The sequence below is a fragment of the Mesocricetus auratus genome, unplaced genomic scaffold, assembly GCF_017639785.1.
Source record: "Mesocricetus auratus isolate SY011 unplaced genomic scaffold, BCM_Maur_2.0 Super-Scaffold_15014, whole genome shotgun sequence".
In the NCBI taxonomy this organism is placed as follows: Eukaryota; Metazoa; Chordata; class Mammalia; order Rodentia; family Cricetidae; genus Mesocricetus; species Mesocricetus auratus.
Window position 1 is genome coordinate 30,075,229 of NW_024429186.1, and position 25,945 is coordinate 30,101,173.

Genomic DNA, 25,945 nt, shown 5'->3' on the forward strand with positions numbered 1-25,945 from the left:
GGATGGATTACAAAGAGCCAGTTAGGGGGCAGGGACAATTCTGGAATTGAGTCAGGAAACACTCCCAGGTGTCACAGTAGGGCCTGGTAATGGATGGGAGGTCAGGAAGAGCTGTGTGTGTGGCTCTATAGTCAAGATGTCAAAGTGCATGGGTGACCATGTTATTTAGTCATGATCCGATGGGGGAGGGATGGCTTTGGAGGTGGGAGGAGAGTTTTTCTTGTGCGTTAGGCTTGGGCCTTGTCTTGGGAAAGAGATCGGAGTGCAGTGTGTAGACATTAATACAAAGGGGTGGCTGGTATTGCCCAGGAAGACTGCAAGGAGAAAGGACCAGTGGGGGGACCCTACATTTAAGGGAGTGTTCAAGGCTGCTCAGAGTGGAACTAAAAGACACTGAGAAAGGGCTGCTCATCTAAGATGCTCCCAAGTGAGGTTTCTCTTACCGAATGGCCGAGAGCTTCATTTTACCAAATTTTACCTCTTCAAATGCTTTGAGTTATACTAAAACGTTGACCCTGGGTATTGGATTTGTAGCATCACTTTCTCGTGTTTGGTTTTTCCCTTTATCTCTGCCCAGTGTTTCTGTCCTGACTGTACTTTAGAATTAAATGAGCTTTAAAATTTTTGACTTTAGACTCTTCTTCAGAGATTATGATTTAATTGGCCTAGGGTGGGTCCCAAAGACTATTCCCTTTTGCTTTAGTTTAAATAGTTTAGATCCATGCTAATGTATAGTCAGGAGAGAAAACCATAAGTGGCCATTCCATGAGGATGCCTTGCTGCAGGTGTTATGTAGAGGATCGTAAAGTGACATTTTCTGTGGCTACACTGTGCAAAAGGAGAGGAAGGTCACGTTCTGGAAGACACTGCACAGTGGGTGCGGTGTGCCTGGAGCCCTGGAGGCTGACAGTGTCCTGTGTGGATGGCACACTGGGTCAGGGGACAAGGTGTCAGGCTTTGACTCGCAGGCTGTCTCCTCAGCTGTAAAGTGAAGTCATTGGATCAAAAACTATCTGGTCACCCTCTGCCCTGAAGCTTAGTGCCTTAGTGATGTCTCTAGGTCTCAGTTTTAGAATACTTTAAGATGATTAACATCTATAAAATAAGATTGGGAAGTTTAGAAAAGTATAAAAAAGAAAACCAAAGCTACCTATAATCTCCGAAGATCTGCTATTTTCAGATATTTTGAAAAGTAGCATTCTACTATAATTAGGTACTTCAGTTCCTAGGAGATCTATATAAAAACTCCACTATGGAAACAAATGTTTCTGTGGGAATGGGCCAGGGGCTACGCTTATGATAAAGAGACAATTTTCCTGGGAGAATCTTGATAATGGTTCTTCTAAAACCAGAAACCGTTCCCTCCACACATGCACAGGACCCACAGGACCTTGACATCTGTAAGTCCCAGGTAGATAGACTGACTCTAGCTTTGATGAATCAAAATGTTTGAGTCTTTTATGTATTCTTAATATCATTGTTTTCATTCTGAGAAACAGAGAAAAAACACTCAAAACTCAAGTATAGCCATAGTACATACAAAGTGATTTTTTCCCCATAAATGCTAGTTCCAACTTCTTTTTGCAAGTAAATTAGTCATGTTGTGTCCAATTGAAGTTATGAAAACTCAGAAGAAATGCATGTATTTCTGTTGTTTCTCTGTGTGTTTACATATCTAGCAAAGGTGTATATTTTTAGTCTGTCCTCTCCTTGCTTTCCAAACCATAAGCAGTGTCATCTTGAGCAAATAGCCTAGGCTTCCCTTTTGCACTATTGTGGGGGAATAGCACCCACAGCACAGAGCTCTGACAGTGACTGAGCAGGGTGAGACTTGCCTGGTGCTCAGAATAGTGCCTGGTGATGCACAGTAGCCACTGTGGGTGGGAGCATCTCATGAGCCTCTTTGCATGCTGCTTAAAAGAATGCTCTGGATGCTTTCACTTGTGTATAATATTCTATCCCATGTATACAGTATCAAGACACTGTTTCTCATTATAGCCCTGGCTGTTCTGGAACTCACTCTCTAGACAAGGCTGGCCACGAACTTGAAGATCCACCTGCCTCTGCCTCCCAAGCACTGGAATTAAAGGTGTGCACCACTACTGCCTGGCTTATCTTAGAATTTTAACCCAAAGCCATAAACTGATTTTTTAAAGAATTGTGTGTATAATGCAGTGATTGATCTAACAGTAAAAACCTAGACACATTATGAACATCTAGGATAAGATATTTATGGAGCATTTTAGTGTCATTTACCCACATAATAAGAAAAAATAATAGCTTTTTTTTGGTGTGTGCATGGATGTGGGTACACAGGCGTGATGTGCACGTGGAGGCCAGAGATCAATGTCAGGTGCTTTCCATAATCACTTTTCACCTTATTTTTTGAGAAAGTCTCTCTCACTTAACCTGGGCTCACTGGTTTAGCAAGGCCCAGGTATTGTCCTATCTCCACTTCCCCAGTGTTAGGATTCTGAGAACACCAGCCTTTTCTTACATTTGTGCTGGGATCAAATATGAGGATGTCTGTACAGCAAGTACCTTACCAATTCAGGTGTATCCCCCTCCCCCCAGCCCTTTTTTTTTTAATGATTTGTGTTTATTTTATGTGCATTGGTGTTTTGTCTGCATGTGCGTCTGTGTAAGGGTGTTGGATCCTCTGGAACTGAAGTTACAGACAGTTGGGAGCTGCCATGAAGGTGTCTGGAATGGAACCAGATTTTCTGGAAGAACAGCCAGTGCTCTTAACCGCTGAGCCCCTAGGCATTGTTTTAATCATTTTTAAACATGCTTCTGTGCTGGAGACTATTAACACACAGTAAAATGGTCCTCCCTTAAGACAGCTGAAATTTTATTGACAAGATTAAAAAAAGAAAAGAAAAGGAAGAAAAGAAAGAAAGAGACAAAAAGTTCTTGAGGGGTAGGACCTCTAAATTCTGAAAAATGGAGAAAATTTCATTCAGGAGTGCTGCTTCTGAGCTTCATTGGGAAAGGTGGCCTCCTGAGTTGGTGACTGGGGATCCTGAAAGATAGATGTTCAAGTGGTATCTGTTTGTTGGGAATTGTGCCTGGCCAGCTGTGCTGATCATAATGTCCTCCTTCTGCCCTCTGCCTAGGTTACCACCTATTTGCACAAGGACTACAACAACCTGTGGATTATCAAGAAACATAATTCAAACACAGGTAATGTGGCAGAGACTGAGGTTCTTGTGCTGTTGTTCACCGAGTCCCCTTCACTTTTCTCATGACACTGGGCTCCTGAACACCTCTGACATCTTCGCTGATCTTAGTATTCTCTTGAACACTGTTGAGCTCCTGCTGTGTTCCAAAGACAGAAAGCATAGAGGATGAGCAGTGAGTGAAACAGAGCAGGGCCAGGGCTCAGTTTTCATCCATGAAGAGGTTATGTAAGCCCACCCCAGAAGCTGCTAGGTAGCGCTGTCCGAGGTTACCTGGAAATTGCTTTCATTTCCAAACCCAACTGGTATGATAGAGTGCTGTCCTTTTTTATCTCTGGGCTAGCTGACTTATTTGATAATCCAAGCCTCTGCCAGCTCTGTGCCTGGGCTTAGCTAGTGCTTGCAGTAACATGCGTGCGCGCCCACATACACACACACACACACACACACTCTGTCTCTGTCTCTCTCTTGCTCTCTGTCTGTCTCTGTCTCTGACTGTTTCTGTCTCTGTCTCTGTCTCTGTCTCTCTGAGGTCTCTGGTTTTAGGACTAAGCAAGGGGTACTTTATGGTCTTCCTTTCCTTGGAAGACAACCTGTGAACACCTTTGTTGTAGCTGGAAGAGGGCAGTTATCACCTGAGCCCATCCTCACTGGTGATAGTCTGAACCCCAGGCATTTTCTGTGGCTGCTCAGCAAAAACAGCCTTCCTGAGCTGGGACTAGCCAGCTGCTCCAAATCTGGAAAAGTGGACAACTGTTCATCTAAACTCCCTTTATTTTCCTTGCCATCTCCTCACATTGTTGCTTTAAGCTAGAATCAGACACACAACAGCTGTCTCGCCTGCTGCCTTATTTGCATGCTCAGTAATGTAAATTAGCCCCTTGAGTGAGTCTGTGATGTTGCCATTGATTGTGCTTTTGATTCCTCAGACAAACTAAGTGGTCTGTCATAATGAAGTTGAGGGAAACTGGGTGTACTTCTAAGTCACTTGCCTGGTTTCTACTGTGGCTTCTAAGCTAAGATGGTTACATTTCATCTAAGCAGCTAAGGGTTTTCTGGGAACTTTGCAGTCTAAGATCTTAGTGTTCTCATTGGCTGTGGAAGCCCCTTACCCTAATTCATACCAAGTCAAACTTTCTTCCCTGTTTACAAGGCAGCATAGCAGCTAGTGTCTATGCAGGTGAATATCGCAACCAGTAATTTGCATTAGCAGATTTAGCTTTCCTGACCTTGATTGTTTATGGAATCTTGGCATCTCAGTGCTGGTGACAGACTTTTACAAGGGTGCCTTCTGCCATGCTGTGATGGCTGCCAGCTACTTTTCTATGCAGCTACCTTTCTAGATCATGGCCAGTTTTGATTTCTAGATGCCTAGGAAGGAGTCCTTTTCTCTCAGCATTTCATTGTTGTTTTTTTCATCTCGTGCTTAGGAAGTCTATTAACAGAGATAAAATTTGATTTTAAAAAGAGCTGGGCAATGGCATGGACTAATTTTGTAAAGACTGTATTACTCACTAGGGAGATTTTCGTTGTGTAGCCTCCCACTTAAAGTCCAGTGGAGGCTTCAGTAATTGTCAAAGATCATATTGCCTGCCCTACATAGTGACCAGCGTAGCTCCACTTGTTCACACCGTCATTTGTTCCCACATCTTTTATGTCCCAGACTCTTTGCTGCACAGATTATCCTTTTGTATGTGTTCCTTTATCCTGCCTGTTCACTTGACAAAACTCCCTACTCCTTGAGAATCTTCCAGGCACTACTTCTGGGATACTCTTTGCTCAACCTCTGAGGTGACTGGAGACCTAACCCTTTGGTACTGTCAGCACACATCACACTACACTGTAACTGTTTCCAACAGTTGTCTCTAGTTTAGTATGCAGTGACTCACTTGATAATCATATTTGTTTCTTTTTGGCAGATCCCCTAGATCCTTCATTCCCAGTGGAGTTTGTCAGACATGGAGACATCATTCGACTAGAACACAAAGAGTAAGTGAACTTGCTGTTGTTGAAATTGAATGGTAGAGCAGAGGGCTGAGGCTCAAGCAATGGAACCAGGTTTCTGTGTGGAGTAAATCCATGTGTGATATAAGGATTGTAGTGAGCTAGCCTTTGCCTGCTGCTTTTGGCTTTGAGGAGCCATGATCTTTAAGGATACCTTTCAGTGTCCCTTCTCCTGTTAATTCCATTGGGTGACAGTAATATCACTACCATAATTTTTGAGCCAAATTTGAAGCAAGCTTTATTAAATACTGGCCAGGATGGTGGACAGTAGTCTGGTACTTATAAAGGCAAAACCCACAGGCTATGTATGTACTTGCCGCCTTTGTCCAATCCAGAGCAAGCATATGTCTTGATGTACTTCCTGCCTAAGTACCTCCCACATCCTGTGCAGTTGGGATAACCAACCTTGTTTGCAGAAGTGAGAACATGTGCTTATTATTTTATATGAACAACAGCCCAAGCATTCCAGTAAGTTATCTTTCCTTTGGCAAGTGGGGCTTACAGGTTAGAGACATTTTTGTTTTATATATCTCTTTAAAGCACAGTAATTTAAACTTAAACATAACTTTATCCTCACCTCCACTCCACCCCCAAAGAAAGGATAGTTTGGTGGCCCAAAGCTGCATTTTGGATTGACATGGTAAGCATTTATTTCTGAGACTGGCACACTAGTCTGTCTCACTGTGTATTCACTGGAATGAATGGAACACCAGTATGATTTAAAAGAAAAAAAAAACTGCTTAAAAGTATGAAAAAGCTGAGAAGATACTAGAATTACTAGACCAGAATCCAAGTGAAAGAAGGAACTCAGAGAGCAGTGAAGCCTTGAGGCTATGTTTCCCCTCACCCTGTTATAGGAATACTATGCCTTGTGAGGGAGAAGTCTCCACACATCTTGAAATTAATGAAGGAAAAGCTCTTTAATAGCATCTGTCTGCCCCTGGCTCATGCCCAAAGAGGAGCCAGCCTTGAATAGAAAATTTTACTTATTTATGTACACCCTAGGCTTATGCGTTCCAAATACCCTTTAATCTCTTACTTCTTAGCCCCAGGTTAAACTTTGAACAATTTAAACAGAGACGAAAGTCAATTTTACTACTTCAAGTTTCTTCTGGATTTGTTTGTTGTTGTTGTTGTTTTTTGAGGCAGTGTTTCTCTGTGTGGCCCTGGCTGTCCTGAACTTACTCTGTACATCAGGCTGACCTCAAACTCAGAGATCTGTCTGTCTCAGCTTCCCGAGTTCTGGGATTAAAGGCGTGCACCACCACTTTCAGGCATTGAGTTTTGGTGTTTTGTTTTGAATACCTCTTGAGAGAAGGTTCTTTTTTAAAAAAATAATTTGTAGTTCATTTCTGGCGGTCCATCGCTAGAGTTCCTGTGAGAGGATTGGCGAGTGAGGTCTTCAGCTTCAGATTCTGATATGCACTGACAGAATTTTCAATCCCTAACTCTTCTGTACCCTGACTCTGGGATAGGAGACTGGGGTGGCAGAAGCAGCTTCCGTGGGGGAGGGGGACTGTCTCCCCCCTCTGGGCCATATGGGAGCAGCTCCAGGGCAGCTTCTGGGGGGAATGCTTCAGGTCTCCCCTCTGTCCCAGGGCAGCTACCCAGGCTCCTACTCCAGGTCTCCCACATGGTCCCAGCATCAATTCAGCTACTCCCCAGGGCAAAAGCAGACCTACCCCCAGGGTTCTCCAAGGACACCTACACCATTTGGATCATGGTGTGGTAGAGAAAAAAAGAATGTCTAATGAGTTATTTTAAGCCTTCAATGCTTGAAGACCCCTGGGCTGGCCTAGAACCACTATCTGTAGTGGATGCAAGCCAACAGTACAGCAATACGCAAACATTCACAGGCAAAAAAGGAAGATACTTTTCTGAAATTCAACTGGAAGCTTCATGTGTCAGGAACATCTTAGACAGAACTTGTACTTGTGTAAATGAGTTGAACCCAAGGATGATGACTTTGGAAAGTGATTAGCAGACCCCTGGGATGTCTACTTTATCAATTGTTGTTGATGTTAGAGAAGATGATAGGATCGTTTTCAGTATTTGGGTATCTGGGAGTGTGTACCACATTCAGAAGACCACAGTTTCCATATTTAACATTTCTAAAATAACAGACATTTTTCCAGTGGTTTAAAATAAAACATTTTTGTTTTCCTTAAAAAATACATTTATTCATTTTTGTTTTGTGTGTGTATACATGAGCCACAGCGTGTGTGGTCAGAGGACAACGTGCGGGAGTCATCTCTCTCCTTCAACCATACAAGTGAGCCCCAGGCATCAACCTTAGGTTCTCAGGCTTGGCAGCAGATGCCTGTTCTGAATGAGCCACTTCACTACTCCAAGAGGAGGTTTGAAGTCAAAGTGACAAGTTTAGTATTGAGTGATCCTTTTCCAAGACTTAGAGCCCAGAAGATTTGAGGTTAAGTGTGTATGTGGTCCACTCCTCTACCCCAGGAAAAGTGACTTTGTAGGAGTAGATTGTTGGCGGTTGTGTGGGGAACCCTGGTTCCTAAGAAGGAACTTCCAATTGATCTTCACCTGGCTCTGCAGCTCACATTCATGCCACCTAGGTGGGCTCAGCATCTATAAGCCATAATTTAAATAAACATGAGCATAGACTGCTCCCATCTCCTGTGTGCCTGCCTGGAAGCATCGATTGATCCTACCTTTTGAAAAACATTGGAATCCATTCCTGTAAACAGTTTTTCAACAATAGTGACTAATGCATACAGGTGTATTATTCAAGGAAAAAACACAATGACCCAAAAACAGACAAAAACAATCATTAGCAGAAACAGTCTGAAAAGATTTATGTACTGGAATCACAAGATAAAAGGTTTTGAAATATCAGGAGAAATAAGAGAGAGGGAGGGAGGGAGAGAGAGAGAGAGAGAGAGAAGCTGGTATGTTTTTCTTGTTAGCTGGATTTTAGATACTTTAGATTCCTACTATTAAATAAATCTGATTTTGTTCCTAATAAATTAATAGAATCGTATTTAATTTTTATAAATTCCTCATGATTGTGTCATGAACATTTATTACTCATGAATAAAAGCAAGAGTTGTTATAAAAAGCTAAGTACATCAAAACTAAATGAAATCCCTCCTCATTCCTTGCAAATCCCTATTTAAAAAAAAAAGTTGTTGAGAATAGAAAGTAAATGGGAATGGGGAAGTTTGCCTGACTTAAGTGTATCCATTTGCCGTGCTCGTTTCTTCTGCCTCCTGGGTCAGGAAAAGCTAAAGCTTCACAGCTTCTAACCCTGTGATGTGAAGGCTGTCTGATGCTCCGCCTTGGGCCTTCCTGCCATGTAGCTCACTACTCCTCCCTCTGTCTTTCTCACCCTGAGCTCCTCTCGTCCCTAGTCCTCAGAATAGTCCTTGTAAGTGAAGAGACACCACATTCCATGGTGTGTTGGGATTAATAGTTCACACTCTAATTTTTCGTAATCCTAACAGATGACTGAATATTCTAAGTAAAAGAAGCAGCGCACACATTTCTTTTCTTCAGATAATGAATGGCTCTTCTCTTCTCCGACTTCTAGAACGACTCGGAACCTGCACAGTCATTATCATGAGGCCCCCCTGACCCGGAAACACCTTCAGGTCACTGGCTATGGCATAGTAAGTAAGAAACTGGGGTGTGAGCAGGATGTATATAAAAAGTTGTGAGGTTTGGTTCAGGGCCATGTAGTAGGACACATCCTCTCCAGAATTTTAGAGTGTGCTAAGAATTTGGAGACTGTACAGAGATGAGTCTTTTTTTTTTTTTGGTTGTTGTTTTGTTTTTGTTTTTGAGATATTGTCTCACTATGTAGCCTTGACTGGCTTGGAAATTGCTGTGTAGACTTGGCTGGCCTCAAACTCACAGAGATCCCTCTGCCTCTGCCTCCCAAGTGCTGGGATTAAAGCTGTGTGCCATCATGCTGGCCGGCACATAGACTTCTTTAACATGCTATAACTGTTTAGCTCAGTTTGCTATGAGAAAGGCAACCTACGAATTCTATTTTGCCTCTCCCTCTTCTTACAAAGTCACTATGTACTTTATGTAGTCTAATATCTAATAAATGTCAGATAGGAATACAATGTAGATCTCTTAAATATCACACTGGAAGGCTGACAAGATGGCTCAATGGGTAAAGACACTTGCCATGCAAGCTTGGTGACCTGAGCTCAACTCCTGGAACCCTCATAAAGGTGGAAGGAGAGAGCTAACTCCACAAGATTGCCCTTGTCCACATGTGTACCATGGCATGTTCCTCTCCTCCTTGGTCATGCATTCATACAGACAGCCATAATACACTTAAAAGAAAAGAAAAGAAAGAAAGAAAGCCAATGACCTGGGAGACCTTTTCTTTTTGCAGATTCCAAATTCTTAATGGTTTTATTTTACAGGTTTCTCTGCTGCCATACAGAGGGAGGGCTATTACCACCATAGCTTTGTATTTTGCTATCTTAGGGACATGCACTTAATAGAATAAGTGCTCTGTAGGAGCTTGTGTCCTGAGAGTAACTGAAGCAGAGCAGCTGGTGAAAATTGTTGAGATGTATCCATCACTGTTTCTTCTAAGGCCTTTGGGGCATTGTTAAAGAGTGTGGATTCCATAAAGTGAACTCCCTCAACCTCTTTGCATTTCCTGAGCCTCATTATACTAAAGCCAAGACTCTGAAGTCCTCATCTTTCTTCCCGGGGCCTCTCCTGAGGAGGGTGAACCACAACCACCTTAGTTTCCAAGGTGCAGTATCTGGTTTGGGTGAGAGTATCTAGATATCCAAAGTAATGGACACAAATGACCCAGATTATCTTATTGGCTCAGAGTGAGATTTTAGTACAATTTATGGGCAAAATCAGCTGTCTAGAACTTAACACTCTGGTCCTATAAAGTTAGCATTTAGACTTCTCACTTCCAGATTCAGACCATGTGTATGTATTATATATGTGTGTGTACATACATATACATACATATATATATACACATGTATTTAAACTTTATATACAAAATCATTTGATTTCAAATAAACATTTAATATAAAAACAAATTTCTTTTAAACTGATTTTTTACATCTATTGTACCATTCAAATGCTTTATCATCTTAGATGATTTCTTAAAATCTGTTATCAAGGGTACATATAGAAAACCTTTTTTTTATAAATAGAAACAAAGGGATTTTCAGCTTTATTATACAATGACATAAAAAGTTTACTCAACAGAACTAATTTCACTACTTTCCAGGAGATAGTAACTTTTTTGTATCAAACAATTTTTTAAGCATTAAGTGCATAACTGCTTAAGAAATGACATAGGCAATAATTCTACATCTACACCTTCCCTAAAATATTCTATTTTTTATATATGTGCATAGCTTTAGCAAATTAAAGCCCAAGAGAAATGCTCAGAACCCATTACCTAGAGACCAAATGGGAGCTCAGTGAACTCAGAAAGAGAGATTCCCAGCTAGGACATCTGCAGCCAACACTGCAACTCCCTCTTCCCTGTGTTTTAAACACAAAAACCAGTAACTAAGAACTTAACACTGGATGACAAATCACATACACACTGTTTAAATAGTCTCACAGTGAAACACATTGTAAAGACCAGCCAAATCAGTATTTACATTTATAAATCTTTGAAGACACCATGAGAAAGCTTGTGTCCCTTTACTAAACAAGATAGGGAACTGCATCTGATGATGGTGGAATGAAATTACAGCATTAAAAATTCCAGCATTTACAGCCTCATTGATCCATTATTTAAAAAAGAATATGAAAATAGAATATCTTAAGATGATAATAAAAAATTGAGATGATGCTATTCCACCACAGTGCTTGGAATTAGAGTAAAAACCTATTGGTGGAAAAACAAAACAAAACAAAAAACAACCTATTGGTGCTTATTAATACACCAGTAGTGAAACCGCTTTGTCTTGGAGAAAATCCAACCACAATATTGAGTCTAGTAAGATTCAAGTCATGCTTCTTAGTTATTTTCTGTCCATAATTTCCTACAAACAGCATACAAATCAGCAGGCATGATTCATTTGATCTTCGGCAATAAATTCATGCTTCACAACCTAACGATTCCACAGATTCATCACTTCTTTCTCTCCTTCATTCACATCATACCCTGACTTTTTGCAATAGGGAGTTCCCAGGCAATGTCACTCTCTTGGGATACTTCTTGGCCTTCCCATTCCCTTTCCTACATCAGTCATTGAGGTTGATTTACCCTTTGAAATACGGTGGCATTTGAAAGGGTGACCATTTTCCTTTTTAACATTTTGTCTCTAACATCATCTGACTTTGGTGATTTTTTTTTTCTTGGTTTATGTGGCAGAATGGGACAGGGGACTCAAACGATTTCTGGAGGATTGAAGTTGTAAACAGAAAATTTGGGAACCGGATCAAGGTACTGAGAAGTCGAATTCGCTTCATCCATTTGGTCACAGGTTGTGTCCTGGGATCTTCAGGAAAGATTCTGCCCAAGTGGTAAGTCTTTGGGGTCCTGATATTCTAATCTAGTTTACCTATTTCTTTTCGCACTACAAGGGGTATACCACCCTGTGGTTAGAGCTCATTTCACTTTTACTTTTTTTTTTTTTGATAGTAGATAGAAGGAGAGAAGGCATCAGGGATTTTATGGTGCAGAGAACTCCAGTATGACTTTGTATTTTATGTGCTTTGATAGTTGAACATCTGTATGCCTGCCTTTAGGTTAAAACTCTAAGCCTTTGTCTCTTTGTAAAGTGGAAATAATGTATGCCAAGCATACTGTTAGGATAGTTGTAGATAACGAAAGTGAGGTTGAAAGAATTATGGTCACTGACTTATAAACAGAGAAGTTCCACAGATGTAAGAAGAGTAGACACTGCTGCGTCTGGGGGCATTGCAAGTCTTCTGGGACATTTGTGACTATTTTTCTGGCAGGGGCTGGGAGCAGTTGGAAGTAACTTGCACTCCGTACCTAAAAGAAACTGCTAACTCCATCTGGAACATAGAAGAACATATCAATCCCAAACGTGAGTTGAGGTCCTGGCTGGCTCTGAAGGAGGAAGCACACTAGACTCTTTGCTTAGGAACACAAACCTCATAGATTCTGTGATTCCATTTTATTGTTGTCAGTTTTGCTTTCTTCCCACATTGCTCTCTTTATAAGTGTTGTCTCTGTGTACACATAGCTCCTTTTTCTTCTTGTCTGTTTCCTCCTTAAATTCTTATTCTGAAGTGACCCAGTGACCTCCAAGGCCATTTCAGGCCCCCGGCTTCTGTTCCTACACCATGGGAGACTCCAGGCCTCCAGTGATTGTTGCAGATTGGTCCAGTTGCTCAGTGTCAGTCACCTCCTCTCCCCACAACTAACCAGACTCTTCACAGAAGGCCACAGCCATATTGATCCCAAATTTCTGCTTCCTGACACCTTTGACATTCCCATTAGCTTCGACTCAAAAAGTCTTTGGATTCGTTTTCCCCCACTCCACTCCAGCTTCTTCTCGATTTCTCTATACTTACCATTTCATTTTTCTTAGACACTGATCTAGACAAACAGTGGCTTAACTAGTTGAACAATTCTTTATTATGTCAGGAACCACATGGGTCTTGTGGATATATTGGTGAATGAGACAAATTTGGTTCCGGAGTCTCATACAAACCGGAGACCAGCTTCTGGGCCAGTGACACAGGATGGGTGATGGGGTCAAGAGCTGTCAGAATACCAAGAGAAGTTCCTAGATTACCTAATGAGTGCCTGACTTATGTGACCCTCTGCACTGCCTTCTGTCTCAACTCACTAGGAATACTACACTCGGGCTCTGGCGAGGGTGTGGGTACTGAGTACAGACTGTGAGAACAATGTGTGACACAGCTTTTCTCTTGTCATTTCCCCTAGTGCCAAACATCAGCCTGGATGTTCTGCAGCCCAGTTTTTCTGAGATCTTGCTGGAGTCCCACATGGTTATGATCTGGGTACTGTGAGCACTTTTTATCCCTTCTAAATATAAAACTCTTGGAGAAGCTCTTGGACACCCACAGATTCAGAGCACAGAGCAATAGCCATGGTATAGATCCATGCACCCCTTGTGGAAGAAGTTGAAATGTTTCCCCTACTGGTTTACTAGACCTTCATGGGCATTTCTGGTATCACAGGATGAGGCAGTGATTTGATAAGGACAGTGATAGCGATTCCTGTCATTGTAGTTTCATTTCTATTACTATGACAAACACCCTGATAAAAACTTCTGTCTTAATTATGGTTTTATTGATGCAAAGAGACTCCATGACCATGGCAACTCTTATAAAGGAAAACATTTAATTGTTTTCCTGGCTTACAGGTTCAGAGGTTTAGTCCATCATCATCATGGTGGGAAGCATGGTGGCATGCAGGCAGACGTGGTGCTGGAGAAGGAGCCGAGAGTTCTGTATCTGGATTGGCAGACAGCATGAAGAACGAGTGACACTAGGCCTAGCTTGAACATCTGAAACCTCAAAGCACTCCAGTGACACGCTTCTTCCAGCAAGGCCACACCTCCTAATGCTGCCACTCCCTATGAGCCTAAGGGGGCCATTTTCAATTCAACAAGCAACTTAGGGAGGGGAAGATTTATTTGGCTTACAGTTTCTTAGCTTACAGTCCATCATTGAGGGAAGTGAAGGGGCAGAAACTTGAAAGGCTCGCTATTTTGCACAGCATTTCTTCTGACTATGGAGTGCACGTCACCCCAGAGTACAGGAGGAACCATAGATCCTAGCTGGTTCACAGGCCAGCATATACTCAGTTATCTTTCTAGTTAAGGACCAATTGCCTAGGAATGGCACCACCCATGGTAAACTGAGCCCTCCCATGAAAATCAAAATAATCTCTTACAGACATACCCACAGACCAACAAGAGCTAGATAACTGGGTGGAGGCTCTCTCCCAAGGTGATTATGGGCTATAGCAAATTGGCATTAAAGCTATCCAGCACACCAGTGAACATTTATGCAGCTCCCACTACTCTGGGCACTGTATGTATATTAACTATTTAATATTCATTATGGTCCTATGAAGATTATTGTTGTTGACATTTTACAGGAAAGGAACTGAAGCACAGAGATATTAAGGGCACATAGCTATACGTAAAGTAGATCCAGGATTCAAAGGTAGGCTAGTGGTTTTTAGCGTCAATTTCAGTCACCATTGACACTCCTACCTGAGTGGCAGTGCCCCTGAAAGCCACACATTAGAGCCAGATAGAATGAGAAGCTGCTTTGGGTGTGTTTATATGCATCATACAAACTTAACCTTGAACCCTGAACCATTCCTATTCCTGGGCTAAAGCTATTTAGCATGGCTGATTCTTGTTTAATGATTCCCAAGACTCACTGTTTGCCCCTGTTGTTGTTAGTAGCTGGCAGCAACCATGGCATCAAAAGTCTAAGTTGAGAGAGGAAATCTTTAAATGGAGAAGATTTTTGCCCATGGATGAAATTTGCCTGTGTAAATGGGAAAGGCATTGCTACAGTTGATGTCTGGTGGAAGACCCCCTTGCTCTTGAGGTGGGAACCTGAATTTTATAGGAATGATGTTCAGAACCACAGTGTCTCAGGCCACAGAGGTAGCTGTCAGCCACCCACAGAGCTGCAAGGAGCTGTGGCATTTGTTACTGTTCCTCTCTGAGCCACTGTCAAGTAGACTTACCTGGGAGTGATTATATAAGTCCTTAGAAAACATAGTTGACTTAGTTCATCAAATTAAACTTTTAAAATCCAGATTTTTGTCAGTTTTGCACATTGGAAGGTGATAAGTTGACATGAAACAGTCTCTGGGTCACTTCTTCTCTGACTCTGTGCGTGTAGCTGTCACTGTGGTCCAATGACATAGCTCTTTTGAATATGTGTCTGTCACTCAGAGTATCAGTCTGGGTCTAAGTAGAATTTTAAGACTGAAGTGACTGTAGAATTTCATTCCTTGTTTCACTAAGAGGTAAAGACAAAGAAAAGGGTGTGTAAGAGTTCTCAGTCTTCCAGACTTAGAAGAGAGACAGTGAATCTAGACTGTAGACATTCAGATATCGGTGTGTATGTTGTGTCTGTGTCTGTGTCTGTGTCTGTCTGTCTGTGAGTTGAGACCTGAATGGAGCAAGCCTGGAAAAGTGAGGTGGAATGAACCATCTAGATTTAGCTTACACACACATATCCTGTTGGGTAAGGATCTGCCTCCTTTCATCTCTTGCATTGTAGAGATGCTAGATTTCTCTAAGTTGGGTGTAGTGAATAGGATTCCTATGAACTGCTAAGGTCTGGTTTTGAACTAAGTTGGACTTGTTTTAAGGGATTGGTTTCCCTCATAAATTACTCCCAGGACCAAAACAGTTCATTCTTTATTTCAAAGCTCTTTGGATAGCTATGGTAGTTGTGGTGGTTTGGATAAAATTGGCCCCCATAAGCTCATATATTTGAATGCTTGGTCACCAGAGAGTGGCTATTTGAAAAGATTAGGAGGTATGACCTTGTTGGAAGAAGTATGTCACTGGGGGTAGACTTTGAGGCTTGCTTTATTTATTTGTTTGTTTGTTTTCAAGACATGGTTTCTCTGCTTACCTGGCTATCCAGAAACTCACTCTGTAGACCAAACTGGCCTCAAACTCAGTGATCCACCTGCCTCTGCCTGCTGAGTGCTGGGATTAAACGTGTGCAACACCATTGCCCTGCTTAAGGGTTTTGAAGTTTTAAAGAAGCCCGTGCCAGGCCCTGGTGTGCTCCTTCCCTCCCTTTCTGTGCATCTGTCTGCCCACCTGTTTAATGTAGCTCTCTGTTACTGCTCCAGCACCATGCATGCTGCCATGCCCCCTACCATGATGAAAATGGACTAAACCCCTGAAATTATAAGCAAGCCCAATCAGTGCTTTCTTTTCTAAGAGTTGCCTTGGTCATAGTGTCTTTTCACGGCAATAGAACACTGACTAAGATACAAGTTGGTACCAAGGACTGGGGTGTTACTGTAACAAACCTGACTGTACTGCTTGTTGGTGGACCCTGGACTTTACGAGTTTGGATTAGGAAAGCATTTGAACCCTTTAAGTGGGACTTAATGTGCCACACTAGTAGGAGACTGGAAGACAGTGATGCTGAGAGCCATGTAATTTTAACAGCCCAACTCAAGAAATTTCAGAAGGGAAATATTAGTGTCCTAGAGACCATTCTTGAGATATTTTGGCAAAGAATATGTCTGCTTTTTGCATTTGTCCTAAAACTTTGCCTGAAGATAAGTTAAAGAGTTTTGGATTGGCATTGGAAGAAATTTCAAGACAGCCTAGTATTGACTCTGTTGTGTAGTAATTCAGATCTTGTGCAGATCTATAATGAAAGGAAGGAGCAAACTGGACAAAGAAAAACAAAAAAATGTACAGTTTGAGGAGAAAAGGAGCACCAGAAATTCAGTGTTCAAGGAGATAAAAAGTTTAAAGAAAAGCCTGTTGCTAAATGGAAAAAAGGGGTTAGTGACCTCGGAATAGAATCCCACCTAGCTAAACTTCCTACTTGTGAAAAGGAATGAAAGCTTATAGAGTGAAGAAAACCATTAACAACAGAAAGCTGATGCAAATGCAGTTAAACAAGGGGCCAGGTTTCGGCCCCCAGCAAACATAATTTGGCAGTTTCTGTCATGTGGTTCTGACTTTAGAGTAAAGGATACAGACAGGGGATGTGGACAGTCCCTTCATGACTAAGGCAAGCCACTGAAGCCAGACATGTGTCAGGGGTGTCCCTGCATAGAGGTACAGAAAGGCCATGTGTGAAGATGAAGCTAGATTGACTTGAAGACCCCAAGGTGTTAGAGATGCCAGAGTAATGGGATCTCTGCAGAGGAAAGCTACAGACAAGGCATGGAACCAGGCCGAGAGAGAGAAGCATGTTGAAGTCGACTATTGTTGGTTGTTTTTAGTCTTTACCCTTTTGGTTTTCTGACTCTTTTGGCTTTTAACTCTTGAGGGACCCACCACCCAGTTCCCAAATCACACATGGAGTTTTGTCGTTACTTGGCTTGTTGCTAGCCAGCTTTTTGTAAAGTAAATTAACCCATCTATCTACCTTTTCCCTCTGGGCTTTTTCTTTTTTCTGTTCCTGTCTACCTTTCTTTCCTTCTTGCTCCTGTCTTGCTATGTAGCTGGATGGCTGGCCCCGTCGTCCTCTTCTTACTCCTCTCTTGCTATGTAGCTGGATGGCTGGCCCCGTCGTCCTCTTCTTGCTCCTGTCTTGCTATGTAGCTGGATGGCTGGCCCCATCGTCCTCTTCTTACTCCTGTCTTGCTATGTAGCTGGATGGCTGGCCCCGTCGTCCTCTTCTTGCTCTTTTGCTTCCCCTTGCTTGTTTCGCCTTCTATTTATACCCTGCCCGACAGCCCCTGTTCTTGCTCCTGCCTTGCTATTGACCGTTCAGCTCTTTATCAGGACCATCAGGTGTTTTAGACGCGCAAAGAATTACAGCTTCACAGGGTTAGTAACAAATGCAGCATAAACAAAAGTCACACACCTGAAAATAATATTCTACCACTTCAACAAATCTGAAAGGCTTTGGAGATCTGGAGAGTGCTTTAACGTTAGACATGTAGTTGCAGAATTTGCAGTTTACCATGTCTGGTTTAAGACTTGCTTTGCTCTGGTATTTCCTCACTGTCTTGTTTCCTCCCTTTTGGAATGGTCATGTATGTTCTGTGCCAGTGTGTGTTGAAGTATCTGGTCTGCTGTTTGATTTTGATTCTACAGAGGGTTACAGTTAAGAAACTGCCTGACTGCCATGAGTCTCAGAAGAGACTTTTAACTTTTAAAGTGTTGAGACTGTAATAGACTATGGGAACTGTTGAAGTAGAACTGAATGCAATTTTTTTTGTATTATGATATGTCTACAAGCCTGTAGACTCGTGTATTTGAGTGCTTAGTCACTAGGGAATGGCACTATTTGAAAGGATTAGAAGTTGTGGCCTTGTTTGATGAAGTGCGTTACTGAGGGTGGGCTTTGAGGCTTCAAAAGCTCAGGTGGCCTTCCACTGCCCCCACCCCATACCTGTTGGCCTAAGGGTCATGCCATGCTTCCTGCTATGACAGTAATGGACTAAGTCTCTGAACCAGTCAGCAAGCCCCCAGTTAAATGTTTTCTTTTAAACATTTGCTGTGGTGGTAATGACTAGTGATTCAGGGATGTACAGCTGGTCCTTTTGGGATACATACACACACATACACATTCCTCCCAGTGGCACTTATTGAGAGCAACCCATTGCCATTCTGAGGCAAACTAAACTGTGCTCTAGCCCTCCCTTTGTTTAATTAGTCAGGCTCCTTGGTAGCAGGTCACTAAATATGACCTTTCTTGTATAAACAAGTAGCTCTCAGTTGAGGGTAGTTTTGCCTCTCTGGTGAGATCTAGTAATATATGAAGACATTTTTGGCTAGAAGAGTTGAAGAATAGGGTGGGGAAGGGGCTCTACTGGCCTTCTGATGGGTAGGTACTGGGCGCTAAAACAGGACAGGCCTACAACAAAGCTGTCAGCCCAAAATGCCGGTAGCAGCAAAGCTGTGAAAGCTGGCCTGCACAGCCACTGACCCCCTCCCTAGTTCGTGTTAATGACGAGGATGGCTCAGGCCTGGGAGCTAGTGTCCAGGATCCTAGCTCTGTTCCTTCCCGTTTTAGCCAAGGCCTGGGTCTGCCATGTGAGACAAGTCACAGGATGTTCTTAGCTGGGTTCAAGACTTTAGACTAAATTGAGTACTGGAAATGATTTCTGCTCCCAAAGAGGGGAAAAAATATCTTACCTCTCACAGGTATTTGTATAGTCCGTAGACAGCTATATAATGTGGATATTCTATTAAAATATTACAGGGGGCACTTAGAAAAAAAGTAATATTCCGAAAGGCTCCTCCTGGTGAGGGGCAGGAAAGGGAAGCCATTGAGAACTAAGCTGAGGTAACCTTTTCTGAGTCTCTGTTCTGTGTGAAATCAGATACTGATTTTATCCTCCTCCACACTGGTTTTAGCCTTTGGAGCACCGATCTTAGCCGTGTGGGCTGGGGTTGGTAGGAGTGGAGGCCAGTGGACAGAGGCTGCAAATGGGAAGCTGACTGCTCTGTGCCAGGGATTGGGGAGTCACTGGGGTTTTCTTGGCACTTGGCTGGGTATCAGATGACTATGCCTCATGTCTGTATTAGCTGCTTAGATCTCTTTCTTGACTAGCTTCACTTTGCTGGCTTCTTACAGGGAAACAATGGCCTCAAACCCAAGGACAATGAGTTCACATCCAAACCCTGGCACTGGCCTATCAATTATCAGGTAGGGCCCAAGACTAAAGCTCTTTCAGGAAATAGAGCCAGAAAAGAGACCTTTGAATCTGTGGAGCTGGAGTATTCGTGGCAAGGGGACGCCTCACCTGGGGAACTGGCCAGGAAAGCGGCTCTGTTTGTGACTGGTTCTGACCCCCTTCCTAGAGAGTTCATGTCGAGTGTACATTCTGAGCTTCCTGTCCAGGATGCTTGTCTATGAAAGATGTGTAATTTATGTAACCTCCTTCCCCTTGAGTGGGGGTGGCAGGGGATGAGCTAAGCCTGGGATCAGCAGAGTGTCCTTTGTTCCACAGGGCCTGCACTTCTCAGGGGCCAACGACACAGACTTCAGAGTCTATCTGCTTGGCAACCCTGTGAGTATTCCAGTTCTGAATGCGTAGGCAAGCATTTGCCTTTAGAAGCTGCTGACCCTTACTTATCCCCAGCTCTTCTTCTATACAGGTGGTTTGGTGGCTGAATCTGGTGAGCATTGCCCTCTACCTCCTCTCGGGGAGCACCATTGCCATCGCTCTGCAGAGAGGGGGTACAGTTGCCAGCAGAGTTGGAAGGTCAGGGTCCCTGAGCTTTCCCTGCTGTCTTGGCCTGAACTCTGGGGAGGGTTTGCCTGCTCTGGGGCTCCCCTCCCCCCTCCCCCCACTGCACACACTTCCTCTTCTTAGCTTTGAATCACATAGTCAGTTGGTACCTTACACTGAGCTCAACATTTTGCATCTTCCCAGTACCCCTGTAGCAGAGTGTCATCGGCCTTTCTGTGTATTAGGAAACTAGACACAGCGAGACAAAGAGCTTGTCATAGGACATGTAGCCAGTGCACTAAGGACACACCCCAGCAAACTACCTTCGGATCCTTCTCTTTCATACTGTAGCCAGAGAAGTCCCTCTTTCCTCTCTGCCACCTTTGGTCATGGCCCTGTCCTCCAGTGGGGTTAGAGAGGTAACTGCAGGCCAGCACAGTGCTTGCCCTCATGGTTACTTTAGCTGCTGGCCATGGGTGACATCGTGACACCCCAGGTACCCTTCTGTCCTTGCCAGCTCCCTGACTGAGCAGTCCCAGCTCCAGACACTCCCCCACTGACCTCACTGCTGAGGAATGTCTCTGAAGACACAGAGGTGGGAAGTGGAGACCGGAAGACAGTTGTGGGGGGGAGGGGTGTCTCCTGCCACACGCCCACATCAGGCCCCTGTGGGCATCCCTACCAAACTGGTGCTGACCAGGGACTCTGGAGACCTACTGACTTTCCTCTTTGTAGTTGCCATGGGATCTGGGTAGTCCACGTGAGGAAAGGAAGGCCTAGTGAGATGATGTGGCCTACTCAGGGTCACACACCAGGACAGGGCAGAGCTGGGCTGGAGCCCAGGCTCTGCCTCCACTGCCTCCTCATTGGGCTGTGCTGGTTGGGCTGCACAGGGCTGACCAGGGTGCTGCTTCGAGGAGGTGGCCAGCTGCTGCTGGGCTGGATGCTCCATTACTTCCCCTTCTTCCTGATGGGCCGGATCCTCTACTTCCACCACTACTTCCCAGCCATGCTCTTTTCCACCATGTTGACAGGTCAGCACTGCCACCTACCTGCCCTGAGGGCACACCCACTGCGGTGCCCCCTCCTGTGGAATCCCCAGGGGTTGTCCTGATGGGCTGCTACAGGTCTCCTTCTCTCCACAGGTGTCCTGTGGGATACACTTCTGCGGCTCTGTGCCTGGGGCTTGGCCTCCTCTCCCCTGGGCAGCAGAATACATGTGATGGGAATCCTAAGCCTGCTTCTGGCAACTGCCTACAGGTATATCCCCTTACATTACCTTCAGCTTGAGATCTGGGTACGTTTGAGAATCCCTGGGGTGCTCTTAAGGTCTTCCCATGGCTGGGCCATGTCCCTGGGGGTTATGGATCTGCTGGGCCCGAGTGGTCCTAATGTGTAGTTGGGTAAGAACAGCAAGGGCCTCGCTCCACTTTCTCCTTGCCATTGGTTCCTAGCTTCGACACCACCCAGGACAACTAGAAGGGTACCCTTTCCCATCACAGCGGCGCTTTGATAAAACATCAGACAGCGGGATGAGAGGAGGGTGGGAAGCATAGGACTGGGGATATAGGGCTTTGACTGGTATTTGTCAAGTCCTCCTCTCTCTATCTTCTGGAAAGTCTCAGAGCCCCTGTGAAGAGTCCTTGGCCATCATAGTGGGGCCTGTGTCCTATGAGCACATGCCTGCTACAAAGGTTAAATTTACATGTTGGCAAGCACTCTGAGCCACACATCCCGTGGCCAGATCCCTAAAAGGTTAGGCCTGTTGGGGAAAGTCATTCAGCCAGTATTGTAACAGTGCACTTGGATGACCTTAGGCAGATGGGTGGATGGACAGATGGACTGGGTTATGTTGTGTGATGGGCCCCAGCAGGGGGAGTTGCAGTTAGATCTTCTCAGTGATGTTCTGAGATGCTGACTACCTTTCTCTTATTCTCACAGCTTCTACCTCTTCCACCCTCTGGCTTATGGGATGATTGGTCCCCTAGCCCAGGAGCCTGAGAGTCCAATGGCAGGACTAAGATGGCTGGAATCATGGGACTTTTGAGGCCTGGATCCAGGTATTGTTCAGGGACACCCAGCTATGGAGCCAGATCCTGAGCCTGAGGAGCCTAAAGCATTCTGCTACCCCCAGGACCAAACTCTGGGAAGCAGACCTGGATTTAAGTCAACACTAAAAGGAGCCCCAGCCGTGTCTGCAGCACCTACACAGGACACTGTACCTGCAGCACCACTTGGTACCAGTTCCCTGCTGTGCAACACAATTAAAGCGGGTGTGAATGTGGGAGGGTACATCCGTTCCATCCCCTGGGAGTGTAGACCACCTAACTGGAGTTACGTGTCTTAAATTCCAAGAAACGGCCCAAGGTTAACAGGATGTTCTCTGGCATCTTTTTACGTTGAATTTGGTTTATAAGGTTCATAAGAAATCCTTTGATCTCCAGGAGGGCTGAGTGCTGCCCCACCACTCACAGGGTTACGAAGGCACAAACAGGTGAGACCATCAAAACTCTCCCACCCCTCCCACACTGGGGGCTGGCCCTCTGCTCCTGCCACCAGTGTCTTCTGTGGATACAGTGCTGCCTATGGTGTGTACCCAGCACAAGCTGGCAGAGACGTTGCCAGTCTCTGGCTGACCTTCCTTAGAGAAGGACCTGGCTGGGTGGAACCCACATCTTGACTGCTGTGTGCACAGAGACTGTTTCTCACTGACCGCCGCTTGTCTCTGCAGCTGCCTGGCTCTGAGGACTAAGCCTTGCTGGCTGATAGAGCCAACAGCCAAGTCAGAGCAGAGATCTGTGGGATAAGGGACACTCAACCTGTCTGGGCTGATGTTCCTGCATGGCATTCCTGTTTTCACACTTCCGGCCCTCCCTGCCAATACATTCTTTTGCCTCATTGTCATTTCCTTCCCCGTTCTGACGCTGCTGTGTCAAGTCTTTTCCCCCAAAGATCCAGAGCCCCTGAAAAACAGCTTCTAGTGCCCTCCACTTTCAGCTCAGAGCTGTTCTTCCATTTCCTTGCCCAAAGGGAGTAAGAAAATTTGGTCAGGACTAAACCAACCCAAGACTAGCCCTTTAGTCTGCCTGCTTCAGTTCAGAACAAAGTAATTATTTGATCCCAGAAGATTTTTGATATTTCAAGGTTTAATGATGAATTTGCCACACTCTATCTTCTCAACAACTCTGACAGGGTCAGAGCTCTTTAAAGCATCTTCAGGAGGTGGTTGCCACGGAGACTAGAAATTGGTCTCAGGGACAGACTGTGCTACCTGCAGAGTGGTGGAGAGGGAAGCTTCTGGGCCCTGCTTGGGCATTCAGCTAGAGTATCATTAATGTTAATAGAGGAAATGCAGCCCTGTCAAGAGCAAGGCAAGGTAGCTAATTAGATCTGAGGCCCACTGACCATCCTCTCCCATGGCTGCACTCTTATGACTCCCCTCCTCCCCCAGCAGGAAGTGCGGCTAGTGTGTGGAGTCTGAGCTGCTTGCTTAATTGCATTTCTGGCAGGGACTGGGGAGCTCCCATTACCCTCCCCAACCTTTGCCTGTAGCACCAGGCAGAGCCTGTTCTGAGCCCAGTGGGGTACCTTCTGGGTAGATTTTCCTGAGAGGGGATGCAGGAATCTGTGCTTGGCTCTTAACAAGGAGGCCCTCGGGGGTATTGAACAGGTGGCTGAATTTTCTTGTGCCTTATTTCTGGGGGCACTTGTTAGAGGGGAAGAACCCTGAAGTAACCAGGGGGTGGCCTTCGAGAGCCAGAGTAGGTAGGAGAATTCAGTGGGCTCCCTCCTCCAATGTCACACTGAGGACAGAAGGGGCCTCTTGTTTGCAAGTATGGGAAGAAGGTGTCCCTCTTCTTTCATACCCAGACTGGCAGATACTTCTATGGGAAATAGGCCACTTGGTGACATCACTAAACACTTGGGCTCTATTTGGAAGATGGAGGGACAGTGGGCCCAAGGGTGCTGCTTTGCATGTGGGATGCAGCCCTCGGGAACTGGCAGGGATGTACATCTAAGACAGCCGGCAAGGAAGAAGATGTGCCAAGCAGCCTAACCCAGCCAACGTCTCAGCCTACCGCACTTCGTTTTCTCTCTATTTCTCTTTTTTACGTGTCCAGAGGTAATCAGAGACCATTACTTTTGTAATAAACAGCTCTCGTTTTCAACACTACATTGTTCTTGTGCTTAATTGTATCTGACTTGCCCTTGAGAAAAATGTTTAGATGACAAGAACCAAATCTCATGGCTGGGGCCATTCTCATTCCAGCCGAGACTCTGGCTTAATGCCAGGGGAGTGTGGGCCTTCCTGAGTACTTGCTTACTTGAGGGACAGTGGCTGTTGTTTCCGTCACTGAAGCTAAAACCAGTAAGAAGCTGGGCCTTCTTTTTCTTGTTTAACTTCCCCAGACAGTATAGAAAGAAACAAGGCAACCATTTCTCCCCAGTTCTGAGATAGCTATGTGACCCAGTGTGATGGCAAATTCCTGTTCCAATCAGCAGAGGGCCCCATCCTGACGCGGTCTTCTGTTGAGAATGCAAGCCATAGACCTGGTGCTGGAAACCTGCGTGGGTGATGCAGGAATGAGGAAATACCAGGCACGCATACAGAAGAGCTGGAACTCATGAGTTACGGTGGAGATGCACCAGCTACTCGCCTGGACCCTCGGTGTGTTTTTATACACAGCACCAGCACGGGGAGGAGTTAGCTAGCCTCAGTGGAGGTCTCTGCCTGCTGGAAGAGACATCCTGAAGGAAGAACCCGGAGCCCAGCCTTGTGTACACTCTGCCAGCGTTCCCACAGGCACCAGAGGAAGGCTCTGCCAATCCCCATGGGTCTGAGGCACTGAGGTTCTTTTCAGTGATACACATTCACTCAGGACTTTGTCGGCTCTTTACATTCATCCACTCGGGTTTCCTACAGAAGGGGACAGCTGACAGCATTGGATTGAAGGTCAGGGCTGAGGGGGTTAGTGCCTCTGTGAGACCACGTGTCTTCTGGACTACCTTGCAGTCCCCCTAAGGACCATAAGGCAGGAGGCAGGCTGGTGAGAAAGATGGGTCATTCCCATCAATCAGGAGGTGGCATCGGGAAGATGCCAGGGGTGGGCAAATCAGAAGGGGACCAAATTCTCTGTGAGTGGCAATAGCTTAGTAAACATCTGACTTTTGGTTTTTGTTTTGTTTTTTGAGGCAGGGTTTCTCTGTGTGGCCCTGATTGTCCTGGAACTTGCTCTGTAGACCTGGCTGACCTGGAATTTAGGGGTCAGCCTGCCTCAGCCTCCAAGCACTGGGATTAAAGGCATGTGCTATCCGAGAGCTAGTTAACATTATTTTAATACATGTGACTTAGTCCTCCCACAGGCCCAGGGAAGCCACTCTTCTATTCTCCATTGTACCCATAGGAGGTTATATTACTTACCTAATGATCCACAGTTAGAAAATCACGAGGCAGGACTTGGTGCCCCAGCCGGTTCTGGACTGGAAGCACCTGCCTGGAGCACCCTTGTGGCCCTGGATACTAGGATGAGGCTAGGCACAGCTGGGGGGGGTTGTAATTTAGCCTGATATTTTGTACATTCTGTATAATATGCAGCTAAGATTCAGGGCTATTGGGTTCCCCCAGGGGTACTCAGACCCATGGAGGTAAATATTTTGTAACAGGTTTCCTGTGGGGGCAAAACTAAGCCCTAGTTTATAGCATTTGCCATTTTCTGTGGTGCAAATGCTTCCTCTGTGGCCATTTCAAGGTGCTGACTTGATGTCAGTGACTGAGGAGCATAGTCAGCTCTAAGGCTGTATGAGTTAACCCAGCACTTTGACTCAGACCCATTAACCTGGGCTCAATTATGGACATGGCTCTTGGTTGTGGTCTATTAATCTGAGGGAGGCAGTGGGGAGAGGAGCCTCCCATTTCCATAACTGTAAGGTGCTA

The 25,945-nt window shown here is 44.8% G+C and overlaps 1 protein-coding gene across 1 annotated transcript in view; it reads left to right on the top strand.

The window, feature by feature from the left end:
• Positions 1 to 24,184, top strand: part of Pomt2 (protein O-mannosyltransferase 2) — a 43,769-nt gene extending 19,585 nt beyond the window's left edge. Inside the window, 13 exon segments of the mRNA XM_005083999.4 lie at positions 3,117 to 3,183; positions 5,099 to 5,168; positions 8,737 to 8,815; positions 11,527 to 11,678; positions 12,117 to 12,208; positions 13,075 to 13,151; positions 19,413 to 19,484; positions 19,789 to 19,848; positions 19,937 to 20,014; positions 20,016 to 20,043; positions 20,904 to 21,044; positions 21,156 to 21,270; positions 21,952 to 24,184. Of these exon segments, the coding sequence (XP_005084056.1) occupies positions 3,117 to 3,183; positions 5,099 to 5,168; positions 8,737 to 8,815; positions 11,527 to 11,678; positions 12,117 to 12,208; positions 13,075 to 13,151; positions 19,413 to 19,484; positions 19,789 to 19,848; positions 19,937 to 20,014; positions 20,016 to 20,043; positions 20,904 to 21,044; positions 21,156 to 21,270; positions 21,952 to 22,057 (1,137 nt within the window). The 3' untranslated portion in view covers positions 22,058 to 24,184.
• The last annotated feature ends 1,761 nt before the right edge of the window (positions 24,185 to 25,945 follow it).